Source organism: Perca fluviatilis, chromosome 9 (genome assembly GCF_010015445.1).
Source record: "Perca fluviatilis chromosome 9, GENO_Pfluv_1.0, whole genome shotgun sequence".
NCBI lineage: Eukaryota > Metazoa > Chordata > Actinopteri > Perciformes > Percidae > Perca > Perca fluviatilis.
In genome coordinates, this window is record NC_053120.1 from 21,259,296 (window position 1) to 21,284,923 (window position 25,628).

A 25,628-nucleotide genomic window follows, 5' to 3' on the forward strand; every position below is an offset into this window, starting at 1 on the left:
AAAACGAGGACATTTCCGGGGACAGCTCCAGCAAGGGACAGGTCACCGAAACCGGGGACTGTCCCCGGAAAGCGGAGACGTCTGGTCACCCTAATCTGTCTCTGTCTGTCTGTCTGTCTGTCTGTCTGTCTGTCTGTCTATCTATCTATCTATCTATCTATCTATCTATCTATCTATCTATCTATCTATCTATCTATCTATCAACAAAGATTATCACCTCTGCAAAATGTGCTGCTAAATGAAAAACCATTTGAGGGCGAGAAACAGAACACAGTTTTAAATATGTGTTAAACATTTCTATATTCCTCTAACCACTGTCAGGTGTCTGGACTAGAGGACATGTGATACACAAAAGGGGGAGGGTTTCCAAACACAGATCCAGAGGCTTAGGTGGAGTGTTCAGCTGTTTTGTCGACTTCTAAATTCACTCAACACATCCTCACATTGCCTTGGTTCCTTAAACACTACTCTATTTTTAGCTTATGTGCACCATCAATAAGATGCTATACACGAGAAGGCCCCCATTTCATGATATCAAGTTGGCCATCTTCATTGTGGCGGGATAGATTGGGGGCCTTCAGGTCTATTTGAGTGCAATCTTCAAAGGGTTATGACATCATGTTTTGAAATTAGCATTTAGCAACAAGCAAAAAGCGTAGTGTACTTAAATTGAATCTTTCCCGCTCAAATGTCTAAGAAAGCGGCTACAGTAAAAGCTTTGTAATGAATGGGCTGCAGGAGATCTGTAAAATGAGACTGGTTCCCTTCTCAGTGACGACAAGTTGTTTTTTTGTGCCCCAAGAGATTATCCTGTCAAGTTTCACTCGACTTAGGAGTGCTCAGTGGCACATGGAGCTGTCTATCAAACTGAGGTGTACACAATGCTGGGTAGTGCTGGCTTTGTTCTGTCTGGCAGTCTTGTTGTTTTACTGTAATGCAAATAAAAACCTCAACCCAACATATTTTTGAGTTGGAGGAGCTAGAGGAATAATATCGGCACTGCATGGCTGCTGTGTTACTTTGAATGTTTTCTATCGAGAGCTTAGCAATCATGGGTAGCAAACCGCTTTATACTCAGGTCAGGAAATGACCTCAGAAAGGAATGCCGATCAAGTGTTATTTAAGAGAGGAGTCGTGTGTGTCTTCATATTGTTTAATCTTTTGTGACCTTTCAACTGCAGCAGTGGTGAATACTCCCTGTGGAGATCCATGGACTTTGAATGGTCTAACCCAAGGTTTAGGACACTGACAGATATGGGTCAGAATTGCAAAGAGCATGTGATTAAACTGCAATAACGGGATTAGTATAATGATAAGAAAACTCTACTTCTGTCTCGGACCAGTCATTTTAGATCTCTGTTCGAACAACCTTCAAGTAATTTGCGCTAAGCTTGTCTCTCGCTCATTCATGCACACTGGAAAACCATCAAACAACTACGCTAAGCATATTGTATACATTTTGATTGTTTTTGATTGTTCCATTGATGCTGGACATGAGTTGCCTCACACCATTAAAACCAAAGCTATCTTTGCCCTCATACTGACGGAAGGCTATTTTGGAGGTTAGTATGTGGGGAGAGATATGTCAGCTGTTCAGCCCTATGCTCCATCAAAGAAAGAAAAAAAGAGAAAGCGCTATAGGCTCTCTGCTTTGGGGACAGGGACGCAGCTTGCAAACCTGGGCATGCTTTCCTTTGGCTAAACGTTTGTTGTTAATCTTAAAGGCTTTGTGTGTAACAAGACAAGACTCGGACAGATCTGTTGCCATGGTGGATGTTTCTCTCCTCTTTTTTCAGGTGAAAGTAATTTGTTTTTTGTCATCGGTGCCACAAGAGGACATGCAAGGATTTATTCTTTCCAGAAAACTCCAGTCTAAATTGAAGGTTGGTGCATCGCTGCAGGTGATCTGACATATTCTTGTGTTATTTTGGTAGTTTTTCTTGGCATTATCTCTTTGCTTGCGTACTATGATGGAAAATTAATTAAAGTTAAATCATATACTGCACAGTTGTATTATAAGATACGCAAGTTTTTCACTCTCAGCTGTTTTGAGTTTGCTCAACTCATGACTTTTTCATTTCCATGGTATTTTTTCAGCTTACATGCCATGTTAGAGAAGATCTCGATGGCTATCAGAACTGATTAGGCCTATAGAGGTTATCTAGATAATGGCTGGCAGATTCAGTGCCATTGTGTGACGCATTACTGTAATGTGATTTTAGCTGGTAGGTAATGAGAAAGAATGACCCTCCTCTTAGAGTTCTTTGAAAACCTCATAATGATAGTGGGAGGAACCAACCTCCAAAAAGTGTGTCATGATCTCACATATATCAATCAGTTTAGTGATTGGCAGTTCTTATTTGGCCTCTCGTTTGTTTTTTAAAGCTTCCCGTTCTTCTCAGTTCAGTGCATGCAGCCTGATGGAGGTGGCATCACAGCTGAGGTTATATTGGTAGTGCTGAGCTCAGCCAAGTGAGGTGACAGAGATTACTCTGCTCTTCAGTACTGAGGAGGAATGGCATGCTATCGCAGGGATCAACCATTTCAGAGTGATGCCATGTGTATCCATTTTGACATGCCAATGCTGCCGTTTTGGAAGTGATGGTTTTATATCATTATTGGCCTGAGAAGAATTTGTTTGGCATGTAAAATGGAGTTTTGTCTAAAACAACATGATGATGCGTTTACGGCTGAACCGATTATTCCTTTTCTTCTAAGCCGTTACCTGATATATATTTTCATCATATAATAGTTGTAGTCCTTCTGTGATAACTGTGGCAACAGGCAAACACAATTCCCCAATCACACTGAGAGAAGAGCAGGAGGGGGGATGGGAGACAATATACCTGGAGGAATTGTAGCAGCTGCAAGTAAGTTCTCTTTCACACATAAAGTGGTCAATTTCAGTGTAGTAGCAAATGAGCATTTGAGTCTCTAATGCTGCGTGTTTGTGTGCCAGAGAACCGTCTGCAGGTGGTGAAGGGGTTGGAAGATGTGGAGGTGTCTGAGTGTGAGAGCTGCTCCTTTGAAGTGAAACTCAATCTGGCCTATATCGAGGGTGTGTGGACCAGAGATGGGATGCAGCTTAAGTCAAAGCCCAGCTGGCGCATCAGCACACATGGGAAGAAGCACTCCCTCGTACTGAACAGGGTGGCTTTGGGAGATGCAGGCCTGTTCTCTTTTCAGGCCAACGGCATTCAGACCTCATGCAGACTCAGTGTCACAGGTAAGGTGGTTAAATAGACCTGACTAAGGCCTAAATGTAATTAAAATATGACCGCACTCTTGTGTTACTACATAACGTAATAGGTTAATGTATACAATTACGAATGAGTAAATAAGTCATAATAAGAGGTCATATGTAAGAAAAAGAGAGAGGACCATGTACATTGTGGAATCTTAGTTTATCCAATTGGAAAAAATAATGCCTAAATGTTTTTAGCCATGTTAGTTACAGGGCTCTAGGCATGGTTATGTTGGTCAGTAAGTCAGCCCATGACCGCTCAGGACTGAAATATCTCAATTACTGTAGGATGGATTGCCATAAAATCTTTTACAGACATTCATGGTGCATCAAGGATGAAACCTTGTGACATTTTTGATCCCCTGACTTTTCCTTAGCACCACTAGCATGTTGACATTTTTTGGGTTGTATTGACATATCTCAACAACTATTGTATGAATTGTTTTGAAGTCTTATACAAACATTCATGGTCCCCAGAGAATGAATTGTAATAACTTTGATCCCCTAAACTTTTACTTAGCACCATCATCAGATCAAAATTTCAATTTGTCCAATACATTGGTTTATACACCTGCAAAACTAATGTCATTCCCATCATGTGTTTGATGTTAATTAACAAACAAATGTGAGCATGCTGCTACGCTAAACCAAGATGGTGAACATGGTAAACATTATGCCTGCTAAACATTAACATATTAGCCTTATTAATTATTATTATTATTATTATTGCTATAAGAGCGATCTGACAAGCAGATTCATCAAGTTCTGTTGGTTTTACAGTAATGGTTTGGTTATCTTCTGCCAGCTAGGGACATCCATATAGTGAAGGAGCTCGAAAATGTTGACACGATGGAGCGTCAACCTGTGAATTTCCTGTGTGAGGTCAACCAGGTGGATTTGGATGGTCGGTGGTACAGAGATGACTGCCGAATTCGACCTGGGGACAACATCAAGATCAGATACCAGGGTGAGAGACCAACCACATGGTTTCCAAGCTAAGAAGCTGTGTTTGAGTTGTCACAGTGGTTGCACCAGGCAGTTCTTAGGTGTAAAGAAAATATAAAACCTGGTTAAATACAATACAACATTTTTTCCTTTGATCTGATTGCAGGTAAAACTCACACCCTGTTCTTCAAGTCAGTCAGGCCAGAGCATGCTGGAGAGATCAGATTCACTGCAGAGCGTGTCTCTTCCTATGCAACTCTTACAGTGAAAGGTGAGTCACAACACTGTTTATGTCACGATTTAACATGGATTTATGGAGGGGTTGTTCGCTTAAGGTTTACAGCCTGTTCCTCCCTTCTTCAGAGCTTCCAGTCCAAATAGTGCGTCCTCTGAGGGTCAAGATAGCCATGTATCGCCACCGAGGTCTGCTGGAGTGCCAGGTGTCACGGCCTAATGCTCAGGTCCGGTGGTACAAGAACAGGAAGGAGCTCGTGCCCAGTAAAAAATACCAACTGATCAGCCAAGATGTCTACAGGCAGCTGACCATCGACAACGTCTGCTCTTCAGATGAGGACACCTACACCTGTGATGCAGGGGATGACAACACCTCTTGTCAGCTTCTCGTGGAGGGTAAGCTGCCTGCTGTCACAGCAATGAAATCAAATAAGGTTTATTGCCTACTAACAGTACATGTATGCATTCATGTACCCAAAAAATTGTGTAATGCCCATGTGCACATGCATTTCTAATGTGTAAATTATACAATCAAGAGTGATTTTTGTAATGTTATAAGTCATGAGTTGTATTAGTAGTGGTAATGTGTATTATGGCTGTACATGCAGAGCAGGCTATCAGAATAGTGAGGGGGATGAGCTCAGTGGAGGTGATGGAGCCAGAGCCAGCGCTGTTCCAAGTGGAGACCAGCCTGAAATCAGGGAGGCCTCCCCGGTGGACCCTGAACGGTGAGGTGCTGGAGCCTAGCGCAGCAGTGAACATCGACAGGAAAGGCACCCTCCACAGCCTCTGTCTCACCTCCACAGAAAGCTCCATGTCGGGCCCCATGCTCTTTGTAGCTGGCAAGAGTCGTTCCACTGCTCAGCTTACTGTCAAAGGTGAGTTGGCTAAACCTGGTCTGAGCATGGAAGAGAGACCGTGAATAAAGCACTTTGAATTTGTCAATGAGATCTGCATTCCTTTTGGATGAAATGATTAGAGCAAAAATAAATTATAGAGCAAGCTAGCTAGGCTAGCCAGGTAACGTTAGCTTAAAGGTCCCATGGCATGAAAATTTCACTTTATGACTTTTTAACATTAATATGCATTCCCCCAGCCTGCCTATGGTCCCCCAGTGGCTAGAAATGGCGATAGGTGTAAACCGAGCCCTGGGTATCCTGCTCTACCTTTGAGAAAATGAAAGCTCAGATGGGCCGATCTGGAATCTTCTCCGTATGATGTCATAAAGAGCAAGGTTACCTCCCCTTTCTCTGCTTTGCCCCGCCCAGAGAATTTGGCCCACCCATGAGAGAGAGACATCATGGCTTTCAAACGAGCAAAGTGGCAGTTGGTCAAGGCCACACCCCCACTCTCCACTTTGCCCCCCCTCTCTCCTCCTCAATAGCTACAGACACAGAAATGGCACATACTAAGGAAAGCTCATTGTGGGACTGGCTCTAGTGGCTATTATTCTGTACCAAAGCTGAATTTCGGAAAAGAGACTTCAGATACAGTATTAGGGGACCACTAAGGCCTATATAAAAGCATCCAAAGAGCACCATGTCATGGGACCTTTAATAACGTTACCCAGTGTGGCTAATTTGCAAACGGATTATTACTGAAATAAGTCATACCAGTTTGGTCTATATCGATGACGTTCCACTTCCGGGATTGTTCAAGTCCCTATTTTTTGGCCAGATGTCTCACACCTTCTGCTTTCTTTGTGTTGGCATTCTAAACTCTGGTGATTTATGAGGACTATGGTTAACCGCTCCTCAGATCTCTGCAGGGTGAATCCTGCTAGCTAGACTATCTACTATATGTTTTGCAGGAGTGTCTCATTAAGCAGCTTTACATCTCTCTTTTCTAGAGCGACCTCTCCAGGTTGCCCGCCACTTGGACGATGCAGAGGCGAAGGAGAACAGCTCTGTGACTCTGAGCTGTGCGTTTTCCCCGTCTCCCAGGGTGGTGCGGTGGTTTAAAGGTCGTACGGCTCTGAAGACCTCGAACAAGTACAGCATGAAAAGGGAAGGGAAGCGAGCACAGCTGACCATTCATGGCTTGACAGGGATGGATGCAGGACAGTACCGCTGCATGGCTGGGGGCTCCCAGAGCACAGCTCATGTTAAGGTTGAGGGTAGGTTAAACATTGTTTTGGGAAGAAATTGAGGTGTGAGATAAAGTAATAACACTTTCTGTATTGGAGAATTTCATTTAGTTTTCTATTACTTTACCTCTGTATGTTAGTTCAGTTGATGATTTAGCGTCATTTCTTTCCCCCTTTTATTGAAGTGCGAACACTGAAGTTGGTCAAACACTTGGAGCCAGTGGAAATGGAGGAGGAGGGCATGGCAACATTCTCCTGTGAGCTCAACTATGTGGTCGCCAACGTGGAGTGGCTCCTTAACAATGTTCGCCTCTATTGCAACGCCATCAACAGGATCCAGCACATGGGCACTATGCACAGTCTCACAATAAAGACGCTGCGACCACAGGAGAGCAGGGTCACATTCAAAGCCGGCCTTCTCTCTGAGACAACCACCTTAAAGGTCAAAGGTCAGCTTGGGGAATAACTGAAGTGTATGATTAGTTTTTCCTGATGCTTGCATTTCTATTTGTTCATTTCTGAGAAATATGCACACTTTATGTATGCTGATCTTGGCTCCAGAGCGCCCAGCAGTGTTCCTGAGGTCTCTGGAGGATGCAGTAGGAGAAGAACAAGGGGAAGTCTGCTTGCAGTGTGACATTTCCAAAGAGACAGTGACCCCTGTTTGGAGGAAGGATGGTATGGTCCTTACCGCTGATGATAAACATGAGTTACTTCAGTTTGGAAAGACCATGGCATTGATCATCCATTCCCTGAGCAAGGATGACGCTGGACTGTACACCTGTGACCTGGGCACCAGCCAGACCAAGGCCAAAGTTACTGTACATGGTGAGTAGTAGGAAAAATGTTGTTGGTTATTTGGAAAGTCTTGAAAATGAAGTGTTCACATTAAGCTGTCTGCCTTTTCACAACAGTGCCACCAAATTATTGATAGAATGATGAAAGCAACTTTCAGAGGGTCAGTTTTGAATTGTGAACCTCAAGTAAAAAAATTTTTAAACTGACAAGAAGGTACTCAGTTATTCTGTCATAAAAGTTGTTAAATGACTTTCTGTGGTGTTGCAGTAAATGTCTCTCTCACTGTAATGGTACTCTCTAAATATATATAACACTGTTTTGTTACTATATCTGTCTACAGACTTACATATCACTATTGTTCAACGTATGAAGACAACAACTGTCCTGGAAGGCGAAAGCTGCACTTTTGATTGTCACCTCTCTCATGATCTCGATGATGAGCCTTCCTGGACCATCAATGGCCAGGTGTTGGTCCCCAATAGCCGCATCCAGGTTATCAACAATGGCCGCAACTATAGGATGACCATTAAAGATGCTATACTGACTGATGCTGGAGACGTGGTCTTCACAATTAAGGACTTGAGCTGTAGGACCATGCTCTTTGTTAAAGGTGAATACCTGGCTTTCTCGGAAAACAAGATAAGCACCGTTTTATCCGTGTTTGTGGGGATACCTGTCTCTGTGTTTTATTTTGAAATATGCCATTTGGTAGATGCATTAATCAACCAAGCTCTCCCCTCTTCTCTCCTTTAGAGAAGCCAGTGCACATCTTCAGGGAGCTGTTGAATGTCAAAGCGGTACCTGGCGAGGACGCAGAGCTGAGCTGTGAGATCACCAAACCAGAAGTCACTATCCGTTGGCTGAAAAATGGCCATTTGATCAGGCAGAGCCCAAAGTATGAAATGAGTGTGGAGAAGAACTCGGCGCGATTGGTGATCAAGAATACCACCATCAGAGACTCTGGAGAGTACTGCTGTGAGGCCGAAGGCATTGCCTCGCGTGCCAAGCTGGAGATTAGAGGTAAGTGAGGGCTTACGAAATAATGTTTTCAAATATGTTAGATGATGACTAATACAATGTAGTGTTCATGCTGTAGTGTAGTGCAAATCAATGCTGCTGTCCAGTGTTTTGTGCTGTTTTGCAATGCGGGTCGGCGACTGGAGTAGAAAGTGTATAGCTTGACTCAATTTCCTAAACTTAATTTTTCCTTTCAGAACTTCAGCATACATTTGCGAGGGAGTTAAGGGACACACGAGCAGAGGAAAAGGGTAAAGTGACCCTGGAGTGTGAGACCAGGCGGCCAGCCAAGCGGGTGACCTGGCTGAAGGGCATGGTGGAGCTGAGGTCTGGTAGGAAGTATGTCATCAGGCAGAAGGGCGTGGTGTTGTCCCTAACCATCACTTCACTGGAGAAATCGGACACGGATGTATACACGTGTGATGTCAGTACCATGCAAAGCCGGGCGCAGCTGACTGTGCAGGGTGAGAAGAACCTAGTGAAGGGAACACTGGGGATTGCATCACTGTGGTTCAGGTTCATGGTAGTTGGTCTAAAGTTATCTGTATGTGGGCCTCATCAGGACGGATCACTGTATTAATTGAATCTCTGGGATATTTTAGTCCCTTAAAATGAATGAAAAATTGATTTGCAAAGTATATACTCAACAATAAAATAAAGGAATATGCATGCAATAGCTGACATATGGAACCATACAGCCAGTGCAGGATATGATAGAAGTTACTGCAACTCTAATTTATCAAGCTGCTGCTAAACATGTTCTTTTCTTATGTTCTTTTTTTGACTAGTAAATAAAAAATAATAGGCTACTCACTGTCCATTAAAGTCTTGATTTTAAGGGCCTCAATCATTTAATTGAGAGATGATTTATACTAACAGAATTAGATACTGCTTGTAAGAGAAATAGTATATCCCCACTGTGGCTATACATGCTAGGCTAAAATCCTTTGCCAAAATGATGTTGTTTAAAGCTTCTAGTACCCACTGTATATGATGTTTATGGGATTTATGACTTTTCCGTCTCTTCCATGATTCTCTCAGGTCAGAAGGTGTTGATCCTGGATGAATTAGAGGATGTTGAGTGTCTAGAGGGCGACACAGTCACATTCAGGTGTCGAATTTGTCCCAGTGACTACATTGGGGTCAAGTGGTATCTGGACGAGACTCTGCTGTACACCAATGAGCTCAATGAGATCCAGATGTTGCCCGGAGGCTTCCACACCCTCACATTTAGACAGCTTGCCCGCAAAGACACTGGCACTATCTCGTTTGCAGCAGGGGACAAAAGATCGTATGCCTCAATGTTGGTTAGAGGTGAGGCTTTAATCTTAATGTGTATTTTCATAATGATAATAATAACTTTTATTTACATAGCGCCTTTCATGAAACCCAGAGGCACTTTACAGAATTACAGTGGCTATACTAAGGGAGGTTGTAGGCCGTGGTGAACAAGTGGTGTTTCAGGAGATTTTTTTTTTTAAATGTCCAGGGATGCAGCATTTTGAATATCTGCAGGGTGTTCCATAGGGATGGGGCTGCGACACTAAAGGCTCTGTCTCCAAAGGTACAGAGTCTGGTGTGGGGAAAGGAGGGCAGGCCAGCATCTGAGGACCGCAGGTTTTGGGGTGGGGAGTATGGATGGAGGAGGTCGGAGAGGTACAGTGGGGCCAGGGCATGGAGGGATTTGTATTTGATGCAGGACTTAATTGGGATCCAGTGAAGGTGGCTGAGGGTTGGGGTGATGTGCTGCCACGTCTTGGTGTGGGTGAGGACCCTGATGGCAGAGTTTTGCACATACTGGAGCCTGTCTAGGGTTTTGCTGGGGAACCCAGACAGGATTCCATTGCAGTAGTCCAAACGGGAGGTAATGAAATTATGTATGAGGGTTTCTGCCACGGAGTCAGAGAGTGATGGCCGTAGTCGTACTCTGTTTTCATGTCACATTTTCTAATTTGGCTTTATTTCTTTATGTTACCAGAGAGACGTCCCACCATCATTAAAGCACTTGAAGACTGTGAGGCTATTGAAGGAGGTGGTTTGGTTTTGTCTTGTGTGGCCTCCAAGCCATGTCACATCCTGTGGTACAAAGATGGCTGCCTGATGTGGAACTCTTCAAGGTATTTTGCCAGTCGTTCTGGCTGTGAGGCCCGGCTGACGATTCGGGAGGTCTGCAACAACGATGCCGGAGTGTACGAGTGCAGTGCTGGATCTGTTACAACTAGGGCCGTTGTAACTGTCAAAGGTTATTACAGGATTGGTATTGCTTACTTTTGGCCAACATTAAATGCCAGAGGGATGTGAATGATTATATAGTATTATACAGGAAACATTTGTTATAAGTCTTTAAGTATTAGTATCCATCTGTTTTTCCTATTTATTGTCTTTTTTTAGCCATCCCAGCAGAGTTCACCCAGTCTCTAAAGACTGTGGAGGCCAAAGAGGGGGAGACTGTGACCCTGACCTGTGAATACTCTCTGCCTGGGGTCCAGTTCCACTGGAGGAGAGGTTTTGAGACTATCAGGCCTGGAGATAAGTACCTGATGAAACAGAGGAAGACCATTAATTCCCTAACCATTAAAGCCCTGAAGCCTGAGGACTCAGGAGAATATACCTGTCAGTGCAGAGATCACCGCACTACAGCAAGCCTCAAAGTACATGGTGTGTTATCAACTTTTTCTTACCTTCTTGTGCATTTTACCAAACCTAATTTTAGCAAAAATATACAGTTTCATCAAAACACATTTTTACAGGTGCATATTTGAAAGTAAATTCCTGATTTTCTCACAGATTTGCTGTTGTGCTCTGCAGTAATATTTATGCTATTCAGTCTACTGAGTCTCTCCTATGGCCTGAGGTAGTTGGCACTACCAGAAAATGGAGCCAGTTCACAAGACCATTTATACCTATCACTGCACATACATTTTTCAACTAGTTTGATTGTTAAATAGCTCCATTACACAGAGAGATGTTGCATTCTGTTATGGTTGGTTAAGACGCTTTATTGAGTGTTGTGGTTTAACATGTTTTGCTGACTGGCTGGCATACTTTGCACAGCTTCACCATTTTCATCTTCCTTCTAACTGTATTTAAAAAAGTCACCTTTTGCTTTCCAGCTGTTCCCATTACATTTATACAACAGTTAAAGGACATGCAAGCAGAGGAGGGAAGCAATGCCCTATTGCGCTGTGAGCTGTCTAAACCTGGTATTCCAGTAGAATGGAGGAAGGGACATGATCTGTTGAAGAATGGAGTGAAATACCAGATAAGGAAAAGGGAGACCAGCCTGGAGCTTCTGATCTGGAAGCCTGTTCCTGAGGACAGTGGGGTCTACAGCTGTGTGTGTGCTGATCAAATGACATCTGCCACTGTCAAAATCACTGGTAGGACATCATTTACAAATAGGCTAATGGGTTTTAGTGATTTTGTGGGTTTAGCTTAAAATCATTTCTACAAATAATGTTGATAATTATCAATATTTCATCATCAATGAATATTTATCATAATCTATGGTCACCCATGACTCCACAGCTCTCCCAGTCACCTTCAAGCAGAAGCTGAGGAATGTGCTGGTTGAGGAGGGCAACACTGCGGCTTTACGCTGTGAGCTGTCAAAGTCTGGTCACACTGTCGAGTGGAGGAAGAGGGGGGATGAACTCATCCGGAGTGGAGAGAAATATCATATGCGGCAGAGAGACATGCTGATTGAACTGAGGATCTTTGATGTTACACCTGAGGACAGCGACATCTACACATGCATCTGTGGGAACATAGAGACCACTGCAACTCTGACTGTTAATGGTAGGTGTTTGTTATTGACAGTTTCATTGTGTTCTATTTTTTTCATGTTGAAGCAGAAAGTGGTATTAATATCAGATCTGTAATGTTCCCTGTACGGTAACAGGTAGGTTACTGTCAAAAAGTACGTGACATTAAACATAGCAAAACAGACTTAAAAGAGCAATACAAAACAGATTTGAATTAGACAACTTGTCTATACAATATGTACACAAACCTCGCCGACTGTGCATGGAAGCTTCTTTTGTCACAATAAACAAAATAAATATGTATGAATTAAAAATAAGGTTTTGAACAACTGAACACAGACTGTAAATGTCGAAAGGCCGCAAATAGGAAAGAGAAGAGTTAAAGTAAGGCTGGGCAATATATCGATATTATATTGATATCGTGATGGAACTTGATATTGTCTTAGATTTTGGATACCGTAATAATGTAAATGGCTTAAGTGTAGTCTTTTCCTGGTTTAAAAGGCTGCATTACAGTAAAGTGATGTCATTTTCTGTCGTACCAGACTGTTCTAGCTGTTCTATTATTTTCCTTTACCCACTTAGTCATTATATCCACATTATTGATGATTTATCTAAAATCTAAATGTGAAGATATTTTGTTAAAGCACCAATTGTCAACCCTTTAACACATAACACAATATCGACATCGAGGTATTTGGTCAAGAATATCACAATATCTGATTTTCTCCATATTACCCAGTTAAAGTGTAAAAATACCCTGGTTTGGATGTAAAATCATGCAGCCAGTACCGAACTGAAAATATGACCGTTGCTATTGTAACTCTCTATTGTAAAGCTCAGTCATATAAAAGCAAAAGAGCACATTGCACAATAATACATAAAGAATTGGCTACTATAAGTGTATTTTTTGGCAAAATGGAAGTTATCACTGTATTGACACTGTATGATTCCAAAGTTTCCAGTAAATTCCCAGAAAGATTCGGAAGATTCCTGGAAAAAAAGTGGGGGGAAAATTAGGAAAATATACTTTGACAACAAACAATGAAGATCTTTACTCTAACACCTGGTCACATTTGCACTTTGCTGCTTCCTGCAAAGTCATGCTGAACTTATTTATCTTTTTTTTTTAATGCAATATATTTAATTTGATGTGCATGTTTTTACTGTATGCACTGTACATCTGAGCCACATCAAAGCAGAATTCCTACGGCCTCACTGATTCTGAAAAGCCGTTCTCAGCTGCAATTCATTTTGACACTCACATCAGCTAAAAGTAGAAAGTTATTGCAATGAACCGGAATTTGCAAAGTGTTTTTGGCATATCATGGTGTACACAGTGTGTACAGTGTATTCTTGTGATTATTCATTTCTTTCTCATGACCTAACTTTATCTTTGCCTGTAAGCTCTTCCCATCAACTTTAAGCAAAAACTGAAGAACCTCCAAGTAGAGGAAGGACACAACATCACACTATATTGTGAGATCTCTAAAGCGGGTGTCCCAGTAGAGTGGAGGCTTGGAGGAAATCTGCTGGAGAACGGAGAGAAGTACCAGATTAAGCAGAGGGACTCGGCCCTGGAGTTGATCATCAGAGATGCTGAACCAGAGGACAGTGGGATCTACACCTGTGTTTGTAGAGAGCAGAGAACAAAGGCCACCGTTAAAGTTATCGGTATGTTCAATGTGTGAGATGAGTGTAATGAAGCACACTCTGTAGGTTCTTTGTTTATTGTCCATTGACCCTTTTTTAAAGTGTATTGAGCTACCTGTTAAGTGCTTCTTTAATGATCTTGCATGTTTTCTGCTTCACGTGTATAAACAGTGTCTGTGTTTGGTTCAACAGCTGTTCCCGCCACATTTAAAGTAAGACTGAAGAGCCAGGAGGCCGAAGAATATAGCAGTGTGACATTACGCTGTGAGCTTTCAAAGAAGGGAGTCGCGGTGCAGTGGCAGAGAGAGACTCAGGTGCTGTCCGAGGAGATATATCGAGGAAAGTATCAGATGAAGCTGGAAGGAAAGATAGCTCAGATGACTATTCTCAACGTCCAACCAGAAGATGCAGGGAAGTACAGCTGCATCACAGGAGATGAGAAAACCACAGCTGAAGTCAAAGTGAAACGTAAGTTTAAAGCGTGCAAAGAACAGTGAGAATGTATTTAATTTCTCTTGCCCATATTAGCTTATATCTAAACAGCTGTTGTTATGGGTGCCTCCTTGGATAGTCCATGTCTCAGTATATCTCTTACTTACTGAAGTTGTGCACCCGTGGCTTAGTGATACATAACTACAGATCCATTAGATTTCAAATGTCTACGTACATTTCATGTGGTGCAAAATCCCAAATCCCATACCTGCATTGCAACAAAATAAAAATTGAGGAGCCCGTTTGATTAAGACGAAACGGCAGGTAGTGAATTAATGCAATCAATAAATACAGGGTTTTCTAATATACCCCCAACAGCACTTCCTGTGACATTTAAACGAGCGATCCAGCACCTGGTGGTGAAGGAAGGGGACAGTGGAGTGTTCTGCTGTGAGCTCTCCAAACCTGGAGCTCCAGTGGAGTGGAGGAAAGGCAGGGCGATCCTGAAGCCTGGAGAAAAATACGAGATGAAGCAGGAGGGACCTTTCACTAAACTGGTTGTCAACAACGTAGAGGAGAACGATGCTGGCAAATATATCTGCAAGACTAAAGACAGCCAATCGACTGCTGAGCTCACTGTCCAAGGTAATAGAAATTCAAATCTCCCCCACGTGTTGGATTCATTATTTTGTGAAGCACATTTCTTCCTTCTTTTTTTTTAAATTGTCCCCAATATATTCAACAGAATCACCCAAGCGCAGACGCCAAAGAGGTCAGCTTTAATGTAGTACAATAAAAAACAAAATAGACTTAGTGGGTATGAGCACTGTGTGAGCTCCACTATGTAGCTTCACTGAACTCAATGTAGAAATTATTGTTTCATATCTTGTCCTGCTTATGGCTTAATGTCACAGTACTCTGTGTGTACTGTACATTACTTCTCATAAGCTGGGTGAAAAGATAGAGTAGATATATGGGATGTAGATTCATATGGGATGCAATAGTTTGCAATTAGATACATCCCATACAGTTCTGTAACTTAACTAGTATTAGTATTAGCTTAAGTGTTTTCATTTAAGTGATATTACATGTATATTTAATATGTAATATCAATCATATAATCCATTCCACTGTTCAGTTTTAACGGAATACTTAGTTTAGTAGAAAAAAATGATTTTGAGCATGACAGATTGTTTTGTGAGTATGCTGTGTTGCTTACATCACTGCTGTAATGTAACTGTCAAACTGAACACAAGTAAATGTGTTATTGAATCCAGTGAATTCAGTAGAAATTTGCATGATCAGATAATTGTTACCATGTTTCCATTTTAGCTGTTACATTTAACGCTCTCCATCGATCCTTATTTCGTCCTTTATTCTCTCGAAAGCTTTAAAGATGTTGTAGGTAGGATTGTGAAGATCCAGGACTTAGCCAACAAATTTGAACATCAACACCTTCTCAGTCCCTCCCCCCTTTCCGCTAAAGCCCAAATGTTCTCCTAAGCCCCTCCCCCCACAAGGGAGAATGAACGTGTGTGCATGAGCAGTGATTGACACGCAGTTAGACACCCCCCCTGGCCCTGATTGGTGCATCTGAACAGGGAGTCATGGATTTTTGCAAATCGCACTACAGGCTGTAGGTGGTGCCAGAGGAGCCAGATTTTTTTTTTTTTATTACCTGCTTCATGTAGTTCTACTCGAACATAGGGTCAGTTCCAGCAAATATGACAGAAAGTTAGTTTCATAAGTCTTACCTACTGCACCTTTAAGCTGCAAAAACAGTTCTCTTTTTGAGAATTCATTCTAATGGGATTATTCCTTTTAGTTGAGTTTCAATTTCATATAGGATCTTCTGTAAGATTTGACTCTGATTGACAGGTTTACCACCAAGTTTTAAGATGCCGCTAGTTAACCAGGAAGTGACGGAGGGCAACAGTGTGGCGCTGCGCTGTGAGCTCAACAAACCTGCCCCTTCAGTGGAGTGGAGGAAAGGAGGAGAGCTGCTGAAAAACGGAGACAAGTACCAGATGAGGAAGAAGGACCTGCAGGTGGAGATGAAGATTGCTGACCTCAGTCTGGAAGACACTGGAGATTATACCTGTATATGTGGAGAACAGAGTACCAAAGCTAGGATCATTGTGAATGGTGAGTACTGCATACACCACAATAAGTTGCATTGTTCTGCTTGAGTGCACTCAAAGAGCTCATGAATACACAGTATACCAAAAGGTAAAATATAAACATGCTAAATACAACTGAATCTAAGGGTAAAACAACACAGAACAAAATGCAAATTAGACAAAGTTGACATAATAAATGTGGAGTTATTGTGGAGAAATACTGTACGTTGTGTAACATTTGGTTGGTTGAAAGTTGGAATATACTGTATCAGTACAGTAGGGTGACATAATAAGGGATTAACGTGTTAGCAATTATAGAACAGCTTCCAAAAATCGTGGAAACTAATGTAAAACACCAAGTTCTCTGAAAGTAGTGATCCAGACGATCCACTGGTATTGTTTTACTTTGGTGGCATCCTTGCCATTGTACTTGGCAGATCTTCGAAACAGCGTGGCTTGTATTGTCACCTCTTTCTTTCTGTAGAGGAGGATGTTTCTGATGTTACCTGAACGCTTGTATGGTCTATACTGTATATGGTTGCGTTAACATGACTTTATCAGACTTTATTATTAGAGAGCAGCAAAACAGACATGAACATCTTTTCAATCATTTTGATATTTCTCCTGTGGTCTGCTGCAGAGCGGCCCATCAAATTCCTTCAAGAACTGAAGAATATTCAGGTGCAGGAAGGCAATGGAGTGACGCTCTGCTGTGAGCTCTCCAAACCAGGCACTCCAGTGCAGTGGAAGAAGGGAGACAAGGTGTTGACCAACGGAGAGAAATACCAGATAAAGCAGAGCGGCTCCACCCTGGAGCTCCTCATCAGGAAAAGCCAGCCTGAGGACAGTGGCACATACAGATGTGTTTGTGAAGACCTGAAAACGACTTCCACCATCATCATCACTGGTGAGAACCATTACACATTATGTAATACAACTGTGCTTTGGCAATTTGCACATCTAATACAGTATTTTGCGTTCACTTTTCAGCGATCCCGGTGACTTTCAAGCAAAAGTTGAAGAACCAGGAAGCTGTGGAGGAGGGCTGTGTGACACTACGCTGTGAGCTTTCTAAAGCAGGAGTTCCAGTGGAGTGGAGGAAAGATGCTCAACTTCTGAAGGAGGGAGAAAAATATCAGATGAAGCAAGAAGGCAGGATGGCTGAGATGCTGATCAGAAATTTAACTCTCACAGATTCGGGGGAGTACAGCTGTTTTGTTGGCACTGTTGTGACTTCAGCTGACATCAAAGTGAGAGGTATGTTTCACTACAGCCATTCCATGGATAGACACTGTTCAGCTGGGAATTTTGTTTCTCAACCACAGTGAGACAGACCTGGTATTTCCTAAAAAGTAAACATGGATGTATTAATAAAACATATATTAATAATAATAGTTATTATTATTATTATTTATTATTGTGGGGAAAATTGAGAGATGTCCCAACCAGCAGCGTCATATAGCCGCCCATCAAGAGTCACTATTGCAATCAATGCTTGCTCTTGCGGGGAATTGTTGGGTCTCTGTAAATTATAGAGTGTGGTGTAGACATAGACTGTATACAAAAGGTGAAGTGTCCTGAGATAACTTCTGTTATGATTTTACACTATAAATAAAATTGAATTGAGAGTGAGCTGTTTGTAATTTCAGATTTGTTGTGTTTTTCCCACAGCGATTCCTGTAACATTTAAACAAGCGCTGGAGAATTTGGAGGTGAAGGAAGGGGACAGTGGAGCTTTCTGCTGTGAGCTCTCCAAACCTGGAGCTCCAGTGGAGTGGAGGAAAGGCAGAGTCATCCTCAAACCTGGATACAAATACGAGATGAAACAGGAGGGACATCTCACTAAACTGATAATCAACAACATGGAGGAAAGTGATGCCGGGAAATACACCTGCAAGACGAAAGACACCCAATCAACTGCTGAGCTCACCGTCAAAGGTAAAGTAGAAACCCTACGCTGAAAAAAATGATCTAAGCCTTTCTTAGCTATCCTCTCCCATTTGATTTAATTGAAATTGAAAGAACTTACAAGATAGGATCAAGTAAAACGATATTTAAACTAAAATTAGGAGTAAGAATTTCAATCAACTAAGTGCAACTAATTATTTGAACATTTTTAAAGAAAATAACCAGTCCGTGGTTCTTCTCCTTGCAGCTCCTCCCATCACATTCAAGACAAAGTTAAGAAACCAGCAGGTGGAGGAGGAGAACAGCGTGATGTTGAACTGCGAGCTGTCGAAGCCCGGCCTTGCTGTGGAGTGGAGGAAAGGACAAGAGCTGCTGAAGAATAATTTCAAGTACCAGATTAAAAATCGAAACAGCAGCATGGAGCTGACCATCAAAAACACACAGCTAGAGGACAGCGGACTTTACAGCTGTATCTACGGCGACATCAAGACCACAGCCAACATCACCATTACACGTAAGGGAAGAAATTCAGGCATTTAACAAGATAATCCTTGTAGAGAAATGTCCTGTTTTATTTGCTTTCATAAGCACAGTGGTTTGACCTTATGCCAGTTAAAGACAGGTTAACATATAAACAAACAAAAAAAAACAATACAACATGAACTTTTTCCACAGCTATCCCCCTCACCTTTAAAATGGGTCTGAAGAACCAGGAGGCCCCTGAAGGAGGCAATGTGATCCTTCGCTGTGAGCTGTCCAGGGCTGGGGTGCCTGTGCAGTGGTGGAAGGCGGAGGACCAGCTCTATCACGGGGGAAGATATCAGATGACATTGAAGGGGAGGACAGCCGAAATGCACATCAAAAACATCCAGCCCGAGGATGTTGGCGAGTACAGCTGCGTCTTGGGGGAGCAGAAGACAACGGCTGAAGTCAACGTGAGAGGTATTTGACACGCTACGATTTATTTTACATCTTACACTTAAAACTTACATTGTGTTAAGTTGCATCGTTGTTGCTGATGGTGTTATTTTTAAATATCCATCTATTGCCAGTGCAGCTCTGTGTTCTCTGGTAACATTACTATTTCACTGTATTTCTGTTGCTTTGGCAAGCCATTAACAGTAGGAGAACTTATTATTTTAGGTGTACATTCAACTTTTCCAGCATAACGTCTCCTTTCCTTCTGTTCCCAGCGGCAGCATCAGTGTTCTTTGAGAAGGAACTGGAGAGCCAAGCGGTGATGGAGGGGAAATCTGTGCTGATGTCTTGTGAAGTTTCCAGTGCTAATGTCCCTGTCACTTGGAAGAAGGACAACAATGTGGTAGAAGGAGGGCAATACATTTTAAAGAAGAAAGGCCCCACACACACCCTGGAGATCAAGAAACTGCATATGGAGGATGCTGGAGAGTACTGCTGCATCTCCAGAGGCAAGAAGACCACTGCCAAGCTGATTGTGAGGGGTAGGTGGTTACCGATAGAAGTTTATTCCTTATTTACTGATATATTTGACTAATTCATTTACAGTACAGGAAATGCGTCATGAACAAAACCAAAAGGCTATTCTCATCTAAGTTGTAAATATTTCCCATTCCATCTCTAAAAAGCAAGCTGTATATAGCTTCCTCTTCCTCCACAGAGCGCGTGCGGATCGTTACAGAGCTGCAAGGTATAACGGTGACAGCGGGTGAGGACGCAGTGTTTGTGTGTGAGCTGAGCCATGCAGACGTGAGTGAGGGTGTCTGGTGGCTCGGCTCCAGCCCTCTGCAGAAGAACGAGATGAACCAGATGACGTGCCAGGGTCGCCAGCACCGACTGGTCCTCACTATGACAACACCTGAGGAGACGGGCATTGTGGCATTTGTGGTTGGGGAGGAGAGGACCTCTGCACGTCTGCAAGTTGTTCCTAAGGCCCAAGGTAAGCAGAAACATACGGAATAGAGGGTGTAATTTAAAAAAATATGAATACATCAGAATTCAGTACTGTGTAAGTTCAGCTAAAATGATTTCCTCGGAACCAGACGGTCTAAAGTGTCATTTGATTTCACATTCTAGTTTTATTTGAGGAAAAGCCTAAAGATGTCGTGATCATGGAAGGAGAGACAGCTACTTTGTCCTGCACAACCTCGGATTTCACCTCCCCTGTTACCTGGAGGCGCAACCACATCCCTCTCCGAAACGGTGATAAATATGAGATACTTAAGAAGGGAAAAGTCAACCTATTGCTTATCCGTGATGTGGATCCCCTGGATACTGGCACATACTGCTGTGATACAGGAGATGTGCAGAGCAGTGCTATACTTACTGTAACAGGTAAAAATGGAAGTAATGTTGCTTTTAGATAGTGGATTAATGTTTCACGTTCTGATGACAGAAAGGTAGATACTGTAAAATGCACCTCCTAACAGCCAGAGGTGTATAGTCCAGGTGCCAGAAAGTAGAAATCTTGTCCAGCAGCTGTCCCAACCATCACTAAACCAGCTCCTCTACCAGGTAGATGAGCTCGTTAGTGAAAACACCTGTTCTAGATGTAGAGGCAGATCCAAAAACATGGCAGGATTTTTACTTTCTGGCACCTGGACTATACACCTCTGCTAACAGCCTAAATACTACATTATAACACCAAATGTCCTATTTTCCCAGAGCTCCCTCCATTCTTCCAAGAAGAATTGCAGAGTGTGAAAGTTGAGGAGGGAGGTACAGCCTCTCTGTACTGTGAGCTTTCTAAACTTGGAGTGCCAATTCAATGGAAGAAAAACAGGCTGCCACTAAGAGCCAGCAGAAAAAATGAGATCAGGCAGGATGGCTGCCTCCTCCAGCTCCACATCAAGGATCTCAAACTTGAGGACAGTGGAAGCTACACATGTCAAGCAGGAAGTGCAGAGACCACTGCTACTGTGACAGTGAAAGGTGGGTGTGCATGTCACAGTGAACAATTGCTCAATACACAACATTAAATGCACTGCAAATTTTAGTACATAAGAATACTCTCAGTCACAAAAAGTAATGTATTTTGTGAGTTAAGGTACTTTCCTGTGATTGTGTGAACTTCCTGGATGTCATTGCATTTTTTTAACATAGGAATTGCCCCACGAATGTTCCTAAATGTAATCAGATTCAGTACATTTTGTCAGCACTGAATGTCGTCTAGCCCAAGTACAGTGAACCTCTTGCTTTGAAATATTGCATGTACTATTTTTAACTAACATGCTGAACTGGATTTACAATTTTGTCCTTCCCAACCTTTTTTCTTAGAGCTCCCTCCATTTTTCAAGAGAGAATTAAGAAGTGTGGAGGCTGAGGAGGGAGGTGCAGCCTCTCTGTGCTGTGAGCTGTCTAAACCTGGAGTGTCACTACAGTGGAAGAAGAACAGGCAGCCTCTGAGAGCCAGCAGAAAGTACGAGATGAAACAAGATGGCTGCCTCCTCCAGCTGCACATCAAGGATCTCCAACCTGAGGACAGCGGCAGCTACACATGTCAAGCAGGAAGTGCAGAGACCACTGCTACTGTATCAGTGAAAGGTGTGTGTGCATCGATTTGCATGGCAATGAAAATTCAGTGTAATCAGGATCTAAATCATAGAAAACTAAACCTAGTCATTTTTTAATGATTTTTATGATAGTTAAACGTCCTGAAAGTCAATATGATTTAATATGATATGGAGCAAAGTCCACTGATCTATCATATAAGTAGGCAACAAAAACATTAACATAATTTCTACTACTTACTTGCTAAACTTTGAAATATTTTTTACAATAAAACCATGTTACTTCATTATGCTCTGGCCCTCCTATCTTTCCCAGAGCTCCCACCATTTTTCAAAGATGAATTGCAGAACGTGGAGGCTGAAGAGGGAGGTGCAGCCTCTCTGTGCTGTGAGCTGTCCAAAGCTGGAGTGTCAGTACAGTGGAAGAAGAACAGGCTGCCACTGAGATCCAGCAGGAAGTATGAGATGAAGCAAGATGGCTGCCTTCTCCAGCTCCACATCAAGGATCTCAAACCTGATGACAGCGGCAGCTACACATGTCAAGCAGGAAGTGCAGAGACCACTGCTACTGTGTCAGTGAAAGGTGTGTGTGCATTTGGAGAATTCTGACTTAAGTATTAGAACTGCATACATTTAATGTGTAGTGCTTTCCTGTACTTATCTGGTCTATCTGGTAGCCATTGTGTTTTTTTCTTGTCCATTTTCCCAGAGCTCCCTCCATTCTTTAAGAAAGACTTAGATAGTGTAGAGACTGAGGAGGGAGATACAGCCTCTCTGTGTTGTGAGATGTCTAAACCTGGAGTGTCAGTACAATGGAGGAAGAACAGGCTGCCTCTGAGAGCGAACAGGAAGTACGAGATGAAACAAGATGGCTTCCTCCTCCAGCTCCACATCAAGGATCTCAAACTTGAGGACAGTGGAAGCTACACATGTCAAGCAGGAAGTGCAGAGACCACTGCTACTGTGACAGTGAAAGGTGGGTGTGCATGTCACAGTGAACAATTGCTCAATACACAACATTAAATGCACTGCAAATTTTAGTACATAAGAATACTCTCAGTCACAAAAAGTAATGGATTTTGTGAGTTAAGGTACTTTCCTGTGATTGTGTGAACTTCCTGGATGTCATTGCATTTTTTTAACATAGGAATTGCCCCACGAATGTTCCTAAATGTAATCAGATTCAGTACATTTTGTCAGCACTGAATGTCGTCTAGCCCAAGTACAGTGAGTGCAGAGACCACTGCTACTGTATCAGTGAAAGGTGTGTGTGCATTTGGAGAGTTCTGACTTCATTAGAACATTTTAGTATTATAACTGCATGCATTTTATTATGCAATGCTTTCATGTACTTATCTGGTCTATCTGGTAGCCATTATGTTATCCTACCCACCCACTTAGAAAATAGGTTTTCCAAAACAGTTCAAATTCTGTCTTTGCGAGGTTTCAAGCACTGTTCCCATCACATGTACAATTGTGTTTTTTTCTTGTCCATTTTCCCAGAGCTCCCTCCATTCTTTAAGAAAGACTTAGATAGTGTAGAGACTGAGGATGGAGATACAGCCTCTTTGTACTGTGAGCTGTCTAAACCTGGAGTGTCAGTACAATGGAGGAAGAACAGGCTGCCTCTGAGAGCCAGCAGAAAGTATGAGATAATGCAAGATGGCTGCCTCCTTCAGCTGCACATCAAGGATCTCCAACCTGAGGACAGCGGCAGCTACACATGTCAAGCAGGAAGTGCAGAGACCACTGCTACTGTATCAGTGAAAGGTGTGTATGTTTGGCAATGAGAAAGTCAGTGTTAGTAATTCATTCATTCAACCACAAACACCACCAAACATCTGATAGAAAAGTTTTTTCCATTCTTAACCTATTTTCCCAGCGCTTCCTCCATTCTTTAAGGAAGACTTTGTGGGGAATTTACACTGTAAATTTGCTGACAAGTCTTAACACTGTATTTATAATCAAAGACAATGTGGTCCCCTTCCATTAAGGTTTCAAGGATTTACCATTATACTAAAGTTTTTTCCAATCCTTACCTATTTTCTTAGAGCTCCCACCATTCTTCAAGGAAGACTTACAAAGCGTGGAGACTGAGGAGGGAGGTGCAGCCTCTCTGTACTGTGAGCTGTCTAAACTTGGCGCATCAGTACAATGGAAGAAGAATAGGCTTCCACTCAGAGCTAGCAGGAAGTATGAGATAAAGCAAGATGGCTGCCTTCTCCAGCTGCACATCAACAATCTCAAACCTGAGGACAGCGGCAGCTACACATGTCAAGCAGGAAGTGCGGAGACCACTGCTACGGTGTCTGTGAAAGGTGTGTACATTTGGCAGTGAACAATTTAGTGTTTGCTCTGCATGCAATTAAGCACAAAACAAAATGCAATGTACATTGTTGAGTGTCTATAGTTTCTGGAATGTTTTAAGTTGCTATCATTGCAATTCAGCCATCTGCATTGTCAGTTGGTCAAAAAGCTGTTATGATGGCTGCATTACCAAACACATTTTCTCATTTGTTAGGTCTCAAGAAATCTGATTCCACCTAAAATGTATAATGATGTTTTTTTTCCAATCCATACCCATTTTTGCAGAGCTCGTACCATTCTTCAACAAAGAATTACAAAGCGTGGAGGCTGAAGAGGGAGGTGCAGCCTCTCTGTGCTGTGAGCTGTCCAAAGCTGGAGTGTCAGTACAGTGGAAGAAAAACAGGCTGCCACTGAGAGCGAACAGGAAGTATGAGATGAAGCAAGATGGCTGCCTCCTCCAGCTCCACATCAAGGATCTCAAACCTGAGGACAGCGGCAGCTACACATGTCAAGCAGGAAGTGTAGAGACCACTGCTACTGTGTCAGTGAAAGGTGTGTGTGCATTTGGAGAATTCTGACTTTATTAGAACATTTTAGTATTAGAACTGCATACATTTAATGTGTAGTGCTTTCCTGTACTTATCTGGTCTATCTGGTAGCCATTATGTTATCCTACCCGCCCACTTAGAAAATAAGTTTTCCAAAACAACAGTTCAAATTCTGTCCTGGCGAGGTTTCAAGCACTGTTCCCATCACATTTTTCTGGCCCATTTCCCCAGAGCTCCCTCCATTTTTCAAGAGAGAATTAAGAAGTGTGGAGGCTGAGGAGGGAGGTGCAGCCTCTCTGTGCTGTGAGCTGTCTAAACCTGGAGTGTCACCACAGTGGAAGAAGAACAAGCTGCCTCTGACAGCGAAGAGGAAGTATGAGATAAAGCAAGATGGCTGCCTCCTCCAGCTCCACATCAAAGATCTCAAAGCTGACGACAGCGGCAGCTACACATGTCAAGCAGGAAGTGCAGAGACCACTGCAACTGTGACAGTGAAAGGTGTGTATGTTTGGCAATCTGCAGAGCAGTGAAATAATCTGTGTTAGCAATGTAACACTTACACAATAAAATGTAAAGTACTTTTGATTGTCTAAAAACGCTCTTGTACACATGTTGTTGCTCATAAGTTGGCTAAAAAAGTCTTGATACTGTATGTATTCTGGTCTTAAACATTTCCCCATTACACTGAAGATGTATGATTTTTTTTTTCTTCCAATTTGCACCCCTTTCCCCAGAGCTCCCACCATTCTTCAAGGAAGACTTAGAAAGTGTGGAGGCTGAGGAGGGAGGTACAGCCTCTCTGTACTGTGAGCTGTCTAAACCTGGAGTGTCAGTACAATGGAAGAAGAACAGGCAGCCACTGAGAGCAAACAGGAAGTATGAGATGAAGCAGGATGGCTGCCTCCTCCAGCTCCACATCAAGGATCTCAAACCTGACGATAGCGGCAGCTACACATGTCAAGCAGGAAGTGCAGAGACCACTGCTACTGTATCAGTGAAAGGTGTGTGCATTTTAATAACACATTGGAAAAGTGACAGAAACAAGATAAGTTTACTCATCTTCTTTTTTTGTTGTTGTTGTCAACAA

General features: G+C 42.5%; 1 protein-coding gene across 14 annotated transcripts in view; it reads left to right on the forward strand.

Annotated features, from left to right (window-relative positions):
• Nucleotides 1–1,631: 1,631 nt before the first annotated feature.
• obscna (obscurin, cytoskeletal calmodulin and titin-interacting RhoGEF a) overlaps nucleotides 1,632–25,628 on the forward strand; it is a 47,643-nt gene continuing 23,646 nt past the window's right edge. For 4 of the 14 annotated variants that reach the window (XM_039810709.1, XM_039810716.1, XM_039810714.1 and 1 more), the window contains exons 1-40: nucleotides 1,632–1,901; nucleotides 2,785–2,870; nucleotides 2,960–3,226; nucleotides 4,050–4,211; nucleotides 4,356–4,460; nucleotides 4,553–4,819; nucleotides 5,032–5,301; nucleotides 6,273–6,539; nucleotides 6,695–6,958; nucleotides 7,071–7,337; nucleotides 7,648–7,917; nucleotides 8,061–8,327; nucleotides 8,522–8,788; nucleotides 9,366–9,638; nucleotides 10,303–10,566; nucleotides 10,716–10,982; nucleotides 11,438–11,704; nucleotides 11,853–12,122; nucleotides 13,496–13,762; nucleotides 13,934–14,209; nucleotides 14,552–14,818; nucleotides 14,919–14,945; nucleotides 16,052–16,318; nucleotides 16,934–17,200; nucleotides 17,284–17,550; nucleotides 17,965–18,231; nucleotides 18,449–18,715; nucleotides 18,877–19,143; nucleotides 19,395–19,661; nucleotides 19,820–20,116; nucleotides 20,254–20,511; nucleotides 20,842–21,108; nucleotides 21,454–21,720; nucleotides 22,003–22,269; nucleotides 22,396–22,662; nucleotides 23,190–23,456; nucleotides 23,738–24,004; nucleotides 24,279–24,545; nucleotides 24,773–25,039; nucleotides 25,276–25,542. In XM_039810709.1, the coding sequence (XP_039666643.1) occupies nucleotides 2,831–2,870; nucleotides 2,960–3,226; nucleotides 4,050–4,211; nucleotides 4,356–4,460; nucleotides 4,553–4,819; nucleotides 5,032–5,301; nucleotides 6,273–6,539; nucleotides 6,695–6,958; nucleotides 7,071–7,337; nucleotides 7,648–7,917; nucleotides 8,061–8,327; nucleotides 8,522–8,788; nucleotides 9,366–9,638; nucleotides 10,303–10,566; nucleotides 10,716–10,982; nucleotides 11,438–11,704; nucleotides 11,853–12,122; nucleotides 13,496–13,762; nucleotides 13,934–14,209; nucleotides 14,552–14,818; nucleotides 14,919–14,945; nucleotides 16,052–16,318; nucleotides 16,934–17,200; nucleotides 17,284–17,550; nucleotides 17,965–18,231; nucleotides 18,449–18,715; nucleotides 18,877–19,143; nucleotides 19,395–19,661; nucleotides 19,820–20,116; nucleotides 20,254–20,511; nucleotides 20,842–21,108; nucleotides 21,454–21,720; nucleotides 22,003–22,269; nucleotides 22,396–22,662; nucleotides 23,190–23,456; nucleotides 23,738–24,004; nucleotides 24,279–24,545; nucleotides 24,773–25,039; nucleotides 25,276–25,542 (9,718 nt within the window). In that variant the 5' untranslated portion in view covers nucleotides 1,632–1,901; nucleotides 2,785–2,830. Of the gene's footprint in view, nucleotides 1,902–2,752; nucleotides 2,871–2,959; nucleotides 3,227–4,049; nucleotides 4,212–4,355; nucleotides 4,461–4,552; nucleotides 4,820–5,031; nucleotides 5,302–6,272; nucleotides 6,540–6,694; nucleotides 6,959–7,070; nucleotides 7,338–7,647; nucleotides 7,918–8,060; nucleotides 8,328–8,521; nucleotides 8,789–9,365; nucleotides 9,639–10,302; nucleotides 10,567–10,715; nucleotides 10,983–11,437; nucleotides 11,705–11,852; nucleotides 12,123–13,495; nucleotides 13,763–13,933; nucleotides 14,210–14,551; nucleotides 14,819–14,918; nucleotides 14,946–16,051; nucleotides 16,319–16,933; nucleotides 17,201–17,283; nucleotides 17,551–17,964; nucleotides 18,232–18,448; nucleotides 18,716–18,876; nucleotides 19,144–19,394; nucleotides 19,662–19,819; nucleotides 20,117–20,253; nucleotides 20,512–20,841; nucleotides 21,109–21,453; nucleotides 21,721–22,002; nucleotides 22,270–22,395; nucleotides 22,663–23,189; nucleotides 23,457–23,737; nucleotides 24,005–24,278; nucleotides 24,546–24,772; nucleotides 25,040–25,275; nucleotides 25,543–25,628 lie in introns of all 14 variants that reach the window. The other 10 variants (XM_039810711.1, XM_039810715.1, XM_039810712.1 and 7 more) reach the window with 10 other exon arrangements.